The sequence below is a fragment of the Emydura macquarii genome, unplaced genomic scaffold, assembly GCF_026122565.2.
Source record: "Emydura macquarii macquarii isolate MOO-44397 ecotype Brisbane River unplaced genomic scaffold, CSIRO-AGI_Emac_v2 contig_3235, whole genome shotgun sequence".
Classification (NCBI taxonomy): domain Eukaryota; kingdom Metazoa; phylum Chordata; order Testudines; family Chelidae; genus Emydura; species Emydura macquarii.
Window position 1 is genome coordinate 408,036 of NW_027133372.1, and position 10,337 is coordinate 418,372.

Consider the following 10,337-nt stretch of genomic DNA (forward strand, 5'->3'; position numbering starts at 1 on the left):
AGTGCGGCACCAGGGGGCGCTGTGCTGCAGGGCACAGTTGGGGGGGACGCAATAGGGGTGCTTTCCCCTTCCAGTCAGTGCTGGCACCATCATTTGAATCACCCTCAATAGGTTTCAGAATTAACGCCCCACTGAGGTGCTAAGGCAGGTGCCCTTGTCTGGGCACTGTGGTTCCAGGCTCTCTGCAGACTCTGGCAGATCTCACTGCAGGGAGAGGGAGCACTGCTTCACAACCGTGAGGGGAGATGCTGCATTTCTCCATGGAAAGCTGCAGGAGGGGGTTAGGGAGCAGACCCCAGAGCCTGCTCCTGCAAAGGTGGGTGGAACTCTGCAACAGCCACTTGTGGAGAACCCACAGCCCGGGCTCCTCAGATCTATGCACAAAGCTCCCTCCAAGCCGAACTCCTGGGAGTGAAGGGGGAGGGGCTGAGTTCCAGCTAATGCACCCAGGAGACTGATCACATTTCCCCAGACACGCAGCAGGGCTTGTTTGGGGGAGATTTACTATCCTCGGGGGACGATGCTACTGGGCAGCAGCTGGGAAAGCACCACACACAGATCGACTGATGTCCCTCACGCCTGACCCGCAGCCCCCTGGAAAGGGTCGCGGGGGCAATACCAACCAGTGCAGGAAGCTGGGGTCTCCCTCATGCTCCAGCAGTGTCTCCCAAACAGGGATAGGGGGCTCAGCCCCAGGGACTAGGCCCGCTCCCAGCGTTGCAGCCGGGTGATCCCTGCCAGCAAGAGAATGAAGGGTGAATGGGGGCTGACGGGGGGACACAGGCAGCCAAGGGCCATGGCATGGTGGGCAGCAGGCTGAGCCCAGGGCAGAGTGGATGGGCATGGTGCCGCCCTCAGTGTATAGCCCCAATGGCCACCTGGGGACTGAGGAGGGAGCAACCCCCATGGGCAAGGCCCTGTGGGGCAGGGTGACTGGGATGATCCCCCCATGCTGACCCACAAGGGAGCCGGTTGGCCTCATGGGCAGGCCGTGCGTACTGAACACCGGAGTAGGGTCAGGGCAGAACTCTCACAGTGTGGGGTGGGGGGAGGTGGGCTCTGCAGTTTGCCGGAGGTGGTGAGGCTCTCACCAGCTCAGGATGGAGTGGGTAGGGTATCACCAGTGCAGGGGAAGGGTCAGAGCTTTCACCAGTGCAGGGGGAGGGGGCGGGGCTATCACCAATGTGGGGGACAAGGGGACTCGGCTCCCACCTGCGGGGGGGGAAGGGAGCAAGGCTCCCATTGGCCCAGGATGGAGGGGGCATGGCTCTCACCAGTGCAGGGTCCATACTCCCAGCTGAGGTCGAACTGTTTCAGCATCTCCAGCTGGGCTGGGCGTGGGGAGCCACCTGGGGGGTGGGGGGCATCAGCTGGGACTGGCACCGCCTCTGAGCAAGAGTGGGGGACGGAGAGACAGACAGATCAGCATCTCTGTGGAAACAGCCCAGGTCCCACAGCACACGCCCCCACCCAGTGCAAGCTGGGAACTGCTGCACCCAGCGGCAACTCCCAGGGCCCGGCTTGAGAATACAGGCCAGTAACAGAGGCTGGCCTGGCTCCCAACTGACAGTCGTTATTACTGGTCTGTCCATGGCTCCAGATCTGTCCATCTCCCCCAACCCAGTGGCCCTGGCTGTCCCCCAGCCCCAGTGGGTGGGGTATGTTGCAGGGATAACGTCGCCCCCAGGACGGACCACAGCCACAGCTCGGAGAGCGCAGCCCCCTCAAGTCTGAGCCTCTGGGCAGCCCCAAGCCAGGAGGCTGGGGCAGGATCCAGGCCACAGCCCCAGCTTGACCACTTGGTGGGCCGGGGGCGAAGTGAGCAGCACGGGAACGGAGCAGAGTACACTCATGCCTGTCTGATTCTCCGGAACGGCTGTTCCGAGCTGCTTGCAAACTTGGCTCCTAAAGAGAAGTTGTTGCAGTCCAAGATTCCAGCTCACCCACCTCCAATGTCTACTCTTTATTTCTCTATGTCCATGGAAAGGTCCCAGTTCTCACCCTTCAGGAAGAAGGGACACCCCCACAGCCACCCTCAAGTGCTCATGCTGGAGATAAGTAAACAAGCCAGACAAAGGGTGTGTCTGGTGGTGGGGGAAACTGAGGCATAAGGGGACAAGGCACATGCCCACGGACACACGGCAGTTTAGTGGCAAAGCTGGGAATAGATTGCAGGGGTCCCTGCCCCCATTGTGTGTTCCGGTTGCGGGCCCCCTAGCTGCCTGTGCTGGATCCCAGCTGGTGTTTGTTTTCCGCTGGCTCAGGCCCGGCTGCAGGATGCTGGGAATCCACAAATACTTTCACCACAGAGGGATTTTCCAGGGAGCTTTGCTCGGAAGCAGCTTCATGTCATCCTGTGTGACGAGAGAACAGTTCAGTAGCTGAAACAGAAACCGGGGGGTCCAGCCCCGCTCCCTATAGCGCCCTCTGTGCGGAGAGGCTGGGTCTCAAATATCCTGCAGTGCATTGCCTCCTGTGTCAGTCCCAGTCCGCCTACCCCCATGCTCTCACCCCTCTTTGTACACAAAAGGAGCCTGATCATGCCTTGCGGCTGCAGTGACATAACTGCCCCAACTCTGGGCCGCACAGACTCTGTTAATGGTTCATTCGCTCGGGGATAAGAGGCTGGAGCAGCCCTGAGGGAGAGACCCAGCAGAGAGAAGACAAGCCGCTGCCAGGCATAGACATCACTGCCCCAGGGACACCCGGTCCGCCCGTCTTCTCCAGGGCTGCTCCTTACTCCGGCACAGAGACTGTCCAGGTGAGTGGGAGCTACTGGGGCTGTGCTAGCCCTGCCCAGACCAGCCCTGGCATGGTTGGGGGCCACAACCAACCAGCCAGGAGATGTCACTGTAGGTCTCTTGTGAGTAGGGTGGCTGCACCCAGACCACTTTGTTATTGTGGGGTCTCGACTCTCACAAACACAGCTTAGCAAATTGTGTGAAAAAATTGTTGTGAAGATTTGTTGCCCCTTACAAGGGAAATTTCACTCAGTTGAGGTCCTGACCCAGCACTCCTTGGGCTCTGGGAACATCCAAGCACCACTTGTGCAAATTCTCCTCAAACGTGAACTTTAGATTGAAAAGCTCAAATATGAACTGCAGGGATGTGCCGATATTTAGGGGGATGAGGAGAATCCGCAGGAAATGTTGCATCGAGAATATGACGTTGGTGCCATATCATGAACAACCCCTATGGACATTGGGTTCTCCGCTGGGCACACGCGCTGCACCCAGACTAGTTTGTTATTGTAGGGTCTCATGATCATAGGGGCTGCACCCAGACTGGTATGTTATTGTAGGGTCTACCCATAGCATTTGTTATTGCAGCAGAGCTGGGCGGTTGCTGACACCTCCGTGTCTCCCAGGAGATGTGTGGGGCTGAGGGATGGTCGCAGGGAACTGATGGGTCTCTCCCCCATAGGGTGTTGGCTGCCTCATCCCTGCTGGCATCTGCCACGGGCCCATCCCCACCAAGGATGCTGCTCCTGAGCTGCTCTGCCAAGCTGCGGCTGCTGGAGGGGATGCTACGGAGGAGCCTGCCTGAGACCTTGCCAGTGATGTGGATCCGTCTTTTCCCCCACATGCCACTTCCTGGGACAGGGATGGGAGCGGGACAGAAAGTTCTCTCTTCCCTGGGTGATGGGGCAGAGATTGGGCTGACTGGGGGCAAGCCCCAATCCCTGGGTCAGGGGGTAGCATGGGGTGCAGGTCCCTCCCCACAGGTGCTGGGTTTTCTCCCAGCCACCCCCTCCCCACTCACCCCTCGTATCTCCCAAACTCAGCACCGATTCCTGCTGCTCGCCCAGCGTGGCCGGCAGGCTCCGTGCCAGCCAGTCAGAGAGCTGGGTAGATCTGCCTCCCTCCAGGGCTCCAGGCCTCAAGTGTATGGGGGAAGGGTCATCACCAGCCCCTTCTCCCCTCCCCCATGCTGAGGGTCACCAGACCCGGAGGCCACAAATCAAGAGCATAAACCCTGGGGCGGGTGAGCTCTGTCCAACCAAGGCAGACGCCTGGTCAGAGACATTCACCCTCTCCAGGGCCCCGGGCTCCTCAGGGCTGCCAACCTGGCATTTTAGTTTGTACTGACCTGAAGAGCTGACGTTGATTTTTTTTACCTGACACGGTAAACTTTGTACTGACATCACTAAAAATACCTTCGCCAATACACAACGTCACAAAAGTGTGCACTCACCTACTACATGCTGTGCACAGGAATTCGGCAGGACACCATTGCTTTAGCTGTAGTAATTGCTCACTTGGGTTCTTTGGGCGTGTGCGATGACAGAGAACAGGGAATGGATAAAGTCACGGGCAGTGCAGTTTTATGAGCTAAGAAGTGATTCTGAACAATGACAATCACTGTCCAAACACAACGTGTTTTATTTCTATCCAGTTTCACGCACATTGTCATTTACTTACTGATTTATGGACAGTGCTAAAATTGTACATTTTTTACTGACTGGCTGTACGTTTATGTACGGTTGGCAACCCTGCTCCGCAGCCTGTGTTGGCAGTGACACGGGGCAGCTTCTCCAGCCAGAGCAGGGCTCGTTAGCTTGCTGGTACATGGCATGGGGAGTCCCTAAGCCCGGACCTAAAGGTTCAACCCTGGCCCACGCTGGCCAAGCCACAAGCCGTAGTGATTGTTCAGGCTCTGTCTCTTACTGACCTCCTCCCTCAGTCAGTTCCCAGGGGAAAGCCCCCTCCTCCCCCCACATCGCACCTCCCAGCCCTTTGTCCTCAAGCTGCGCTTGGCTGCATCCGTCACTGGGGCGTTGAGTTGGGTCAGTACAGGCAATTCCTTAATGACTCTTTTCATTCCAGTCAGCCTGGGAGGTGACCCCCACCCCTCACATCTCTTAGTCTGCCCTGGGATCAAACGTAGTCCCTTCTTCACCCGGGGAAACTGAGGCACACATAAGAGTCATAAAAACAGTCCAAAAAATTCCCACTTCGTCACATGTGACCATCCTAACGAAGGGCAGCCTGGGGTGTCAGCCCCACTGGCGGGCATGGGTGAAGGCGGCCATTTTGGAGATGGGCAAAAATCTCTCCCAAGATGCTTGAAACCAGCTGATAAAAATTGGGAGATTTCTGACAGAGTCATGAGAGTGGGAACTGCTGCCCATCCCCTGGCTCTGACAGCCCCTACCCCCACCCCCGGTGTCTCTGGCAGGTCCATGGCGTCGTGATGAACATAAACCGCAGGAATCCAGCTGGGCACGAGGTGCTGGTGGATTCGTGGCCAGAGTTCACAGCCGTCCTCACCCGGTCACGCAGACAGGTGCCGCCCCTCAGCCACTGTGCTGCAATGGGGGGGCCTGGCTAGCTTGGGGTGGGTGGGTGATGGGATATGGGGGTGTTTCCCCTCGAAGGGGAGCTGGCTCTGATCTGGCGGCTTGGCTGGCTCGGGAGGGCAGAGATCTGGATCTGGGGCCTTTCCCCTCTACAGGTCCAAGCGGGCCCCAGGCTCGCTGGGGAGGCAGAGATTGGGATCCTGGGCCCTTCCCCTCTAGGGGGTCCCAGGGCGGGGCCAGGCTGGCTCGGGGGGCCAGACAAAGCAGTTGTTCATTGGGAGTTCCCAACTCAGCTCCGTGTCTCCCTGACAGGTGGCAACAGACGACTCTGATTTCTACACCAACACGTACGCGGCGTATTACCGGGACCTGAGTGCCTGCCAGGCTCTGCTCAGCAGCGCCGTCAATTGGGACCAGGCCTTCCACATCCACGGTAATGTGGGATCCACAGCACTGGGAAGAGCCCCACTGCAACTGAGCACATATCTCCTGTCTTGGACAAAAATCCCAGGAGCCCCCTAAAGTACCATCGCCTCAAGGCTGCTGGTAATGTACAGTAATGTGTGGGGCTGCCTTCCCCCGAGTCCCACAGCCACTGCATCTCCCCTGACAGACTGGGGCAAACCCCAGCAGCCTCCTACAGTGCCAGCCTGAGCCCTCAGGCCCCCTGGGTTGCTCCCACGTTCCCCATGGCCTCCGAAGGGGCTGGTATTGGCTCAACTGATGCAGGCCCCCTTTTGTGAGACCTGCCTGCCGGTGGATTGGCTTGGTCCCCTCTCCTCCCCACATGCCAGGCTGGGCCCCTCACACCCACCTTCCCCAGTCAGGGGCACTTCTCAGGGCCTGTCGTCGCCCCTGCAGGGCTCCAGGATGGGCTGCACATGGCCTCAAGGGAAATTGCCAAGGCCGCAGGAGGGCAGCTGGAGGTGTGCAACTTCTTCACCTACCTCCACCCAGATCCCAGCACCATGCCCGAGATCCGGTCAGTGTCTGCCTGGGGCCCAGGGATTTGGCGTCGGGGGAGGCACAGCTTTACTAGAAGGCCCTGAACTGGCCAGCTGGACCCATTCCTCATGCCATGTGGGCCTCAGGCTCAGGGGCCTGTCAATGGCAGCGTCTCACTGGGATTGGCACTGCCCGCATGGCCTGCGCTCTGGCTGCTCCGGGTCCCCGCAGTCACTGGAGAGCTCAGGCATGGGGGGGTGTGGGGCAGAGGGGGATGCGCTTCAGCCCCCATATAAGGAACCTCAAAACAAGAGGAGTCATTTCAGAAAAACTCGGGGGGCCAGGGGAGCAAAGCTGGGTTGGACAATAGACAGCACAGGTGATAATATGACATCCTGCAAAGCCAGGTGGGGCAAATAGTGGAGCAAATCTCTGGGGTGGGACAGACCAGCAACAGGGAGTCCCCCACCTCCGGGGCAGGAGCATCTTCCCCCCCGAAAGCCTGTTCAGTCACGGGAGACTCACTCTGGTGCCCCGTGAGGAGTCAGGCTCCCGGGGGCGCCCTGGGAATGGGGAGAAGCTTCCACAAGGAAGGAGACGCCCCCACTACAACCCACTAAGCAGAGACATGACACAGTGCTGCTCCTACCACGTTAGTGGGAAAAGGCTCCATATTCCCCACTTCCCTGAACCAGCCAGTTCCCCAGCCCCAGGGCCATATTGGAGCCGCCGCCCCCTCAAGGGGAAAGGCCCCATGTTCCCTGTCCCACTGAGCCTTCAATCCCCCAGACCTGGGGCCAGATCGTAAGTGGTGCCATCTACAGGGGAAAGACCCCCTAGCCCATACCCCACCCCTGACCTAGCCAGTTCCTCCCTCCCCTGGCTTTAGCCTGCCCCTCTCTGCTCCCCAGACTGGACTCTGCTATGAGGCTCTCGTCCCTGGACGTCTCCCATGCAGACCTGCTGAACGAGACGTGGCCCTACGGGGGGACCGAGCAGAGCCGGCGGTACCTGTCTGACCTGATCTGCTGCTTTCCCAGCTCCTGCCTCCTGGACACCGCCTGCCACCCCATCAGCTGGTGCCTCATAGACTCCTTTGGTGCCATGGTGCACGGCTACACCCTGCCCCAGCACCGCGGGCACGGCTACGTTCGGGTGGTGAGCAAAGTCATGGCTAAGCAGATGCATGCACGAGGCTATCCCACCTACAGTCACGTGTCCCCGGACAACCACCGCGCACAGAGGCTGCAGGAGAGCCAGGGCTTCTGGCGCCAGCCTGGCCTGTGCTACATCATTATCCACACCCCAGGGCCAGTGATGATCCCTTCCTGAGCAGCCTAGTCCCGCACCAGCCACTGCTCCCTACCAAAGTCCTGTGGTTCAGCAACTTCCATTGGGCAGGGCTGAGGGCCAACAGGGTGGCCAGGAGAATCCAGGGCTCAGTACGGAGCCCAGGGGAACTAGAAACATTTCCCCTCTCTCCAGCACCATAACCCGCCTCAGCCCCATGGACAGGCCCCTACCCCAGTCACGGTCTATCCTGGCAAATTTCACAGTCGTGGGATTTAAAAAATCCTAAATTTCACGGGTTCAGATATTTAAATCTGAAATTTGTTGAAACCGTGGGGGGCCCAACCCAAAATAGGGTCAGGGTGGGAGAGGTTTGCAAGATTACTGTGGGGAGGTCACGGTATTGCTGCCATCATTTCTGCGTTGCTGCTGGGAGCAGCGGCTGCTGGCTGGGAGCTCAGCTCTAAAGTCAGCGCTCTGCCAGCTGCAGCACAGAAGTGAGGGTGGCAGTCCCGCGATCCCCCTACAGTAGCCAGGTTTCATGGTCCCTGAGACGTTTTTCACAGCCATGAATTGGGTAGGGCCACACTCGTGGGGCCAGCCACTGCAGCCCCATAACCAGCCTCCCTGGGTGGAACTTACCCTGAGCCCTATAGACATAGCAGCCCCCCCCCGCCCAGCCCAACATTCCTTCTCAGCCCCCTTCTTCAGCTTTCAGACTTCTTAGCAATTGGAATCATCTCCCATCCAGTAAAGCTACATGCCAGCCAGCCACGGCTCCAAGACCCTGTGCGTGTGCCTCAAGGAGAATGCCGGGGTGGTGGATGGTGGTGCTGGTGTTACAGCACTAATAATCCAACCCTCGGCAGAAGCCTGAGAACAAACCGTTCCTGCTCCTACAATCTGCCTCTGCCATAGGGGTTTGTAATATTATTATGAAGGGCCTTGGGGGCAATGTATTTGCAGGACTGCAGATGATTCAGAAGCTGCTTAAACTAGTTGCAAATCCGTAGGTGACATATGTGAATGCTTGCTGGGAGGAGAATTTAAGAGGCGGGGGTCACGGGTAGACGAGATCAGGGCTGCAGCAAAGGAAGAGATTATGAGGAGATCCTAGGGGATGAAGATGGGTGTGTATCTGTCACCCCCACATTCTTCCCTCTCATATGTGCCGTAGGATCAGGGAGACCTGTTTTTCTAGGGGTGTCTGAAGTCCTCCTCCTGTGAAGCAAAATCTGGGGTCTCCTTCACTTTTAGGGGGCTTTGAGCCCTGTCCCTGCATCTGTGCAGGTGTGGGGATCTGGGGGGTAGCTGTTGCTGGGGGGGTGTCTGAGCACATCTCACTGCCTCTTTGTGTGCTCCAGAATCTGGGGGTCCTTGCCCCTTTTCCTCATCGCCCTGCAGGTGTGCTGGGTTCTACGTGATCCTGTCCCTCTAGGGGGTATCGGAGCCTCTTTCCCCACCCATGGCATCTTGGAACCCTGGACTGACCCCGCCAGCTGACAGCTCCAGCCCCACTGCCCCGGGGATGAAGCGGAAAATTTCATGGAGGTCACAGAATCCATGACTTCGGTGACATAATCCTATCCTTACCCCCTAGTGACACAACGTCCACAGCTCAGCACTGGAATGAGACAAACTAGATCTCTCAGGGTACAGTGCAACTTTCCGTTGATCACTCACCTTTGGGGTAGGAAGAGGGGCTCACCTCCGCCAAGGGGAACGGCTCCCCTTAAACCACTTCGTCAGTCTCCGCTCTGCCAAGCTGTGCCAGCTAAGCTCTCCACCGTTCAATACAGTGACACCTAACACACTGAGGTCAGCTGGGGCTCAGGAGCTCTTGGCAGCTTCAGGGGGCAGAGTTTAGGACCGTGAGCGTGCACCTCAACTCCTCATTGCCTGGTTTTCAGATGTGAGAGTTTTACTTGGCCTGACGTTTTGGAAGGGCCACGTGACATCTCCAGGCAACCTTCACTGCAGTTTGCCAGTGACTTAGCACTGGCCACCTGGCAGACATGGGTGGAGCCTGGCTGCAGTTTGGAACAGCGACGTGGGGTGCGAGGGAGGTGCCTGTGTTTGTGATAACTGCAGAGACTCAGCAGCCCAGGAGCTCCCAGAGGGACACAGAGACAAAAGGAGGGCGAGCCATGATGGAGCCCAGAGAGCTGGGGGTACTGAGGCAGCGGTTCTTGCCAACATGGCCTCTGCCTTCAGCTTGGGTTCAAGCTAAGGCACATATGCAACACTGGGTTGCTGCAGATACTGACTGCATTGCTCCTGGCGGGTACCAAACTGGGGCAGCCCCACCCCTCCCAGCACCCACCCTCTATCAAAGCAACAGGCAGACAGAGCTAGGAGAGCTGCTGTGCGGGAGCCCAGGCCTGGGGTAGCTTGGGTTTGGGGTCGGGATTGAGGGCCAGCAGCAGAGCTAGGGAAAGGGCTGGGGGTCAGGATCGAGGGGCACCAGCAGAGCTGGTTTGCTCATGCCCCACTTGGAGCTCTGCTCGGTTTCCTCTGAATTCTGCTCCGCTGGCCCAGGAAATCCTTTCACCCCCCGGCCAACAGAAGGGGCCCGATCATTTCATGTGACTCCAGGGACGTGTTCCTGGCTGAAGGATAGGCACACACTGTTAATGGTTCATTCGCTTGGCGATAAGAGGCTGGAGCAGCCCCCCAAGGAGAGACCCAGCAGAGACTTGACAAGACGCTGACAGGCAGAGACATCACAGCCCCACGGGCACCTGGTCCCCCGACTTCTCCGGGACTGTTCCTTATCCTGGCACAGAGACTGCCCAGGTGAGTG

At 58.5% G+C, this 10,337-nt stretch overlaps 1 protein-coding gene across 1 annotated transcript; it reads left to right on the top strand.

The window, feature by feature from the left end:
* The first annotated feature begins 2,586 nt into the window (after window positions 1–2,586).
* LOC137142627 (glycine-N-acyltransferase-like protein 3) lies at window positions 2,587–9,859 on the top strand. The gene is made up of 6 exons (XM_067532022.1): window positions 2,587–2,761; window positions 3,424–3,556; window positions 5,179–5,286; window positions 5,612–5,732; window positions 6,161–6,281; window positions 7,156–9,859. The coding sequence occupies exons 2-6, from the start codon at window positions 3,479–3,481 to the stop codon at window positions 7,574–7,576; spliced, it is 849 nt and encodes a 282-aa protein (XP_067388123.1). The 5' UTR covers window positions 2,587–2,761; window positions 3,424–3,478; the 3' UTR covers window positions 7,577–9,859.
* The last annotated feature ends 478 nt before the right edge of the window (window positions 9,860–10,337 follow it).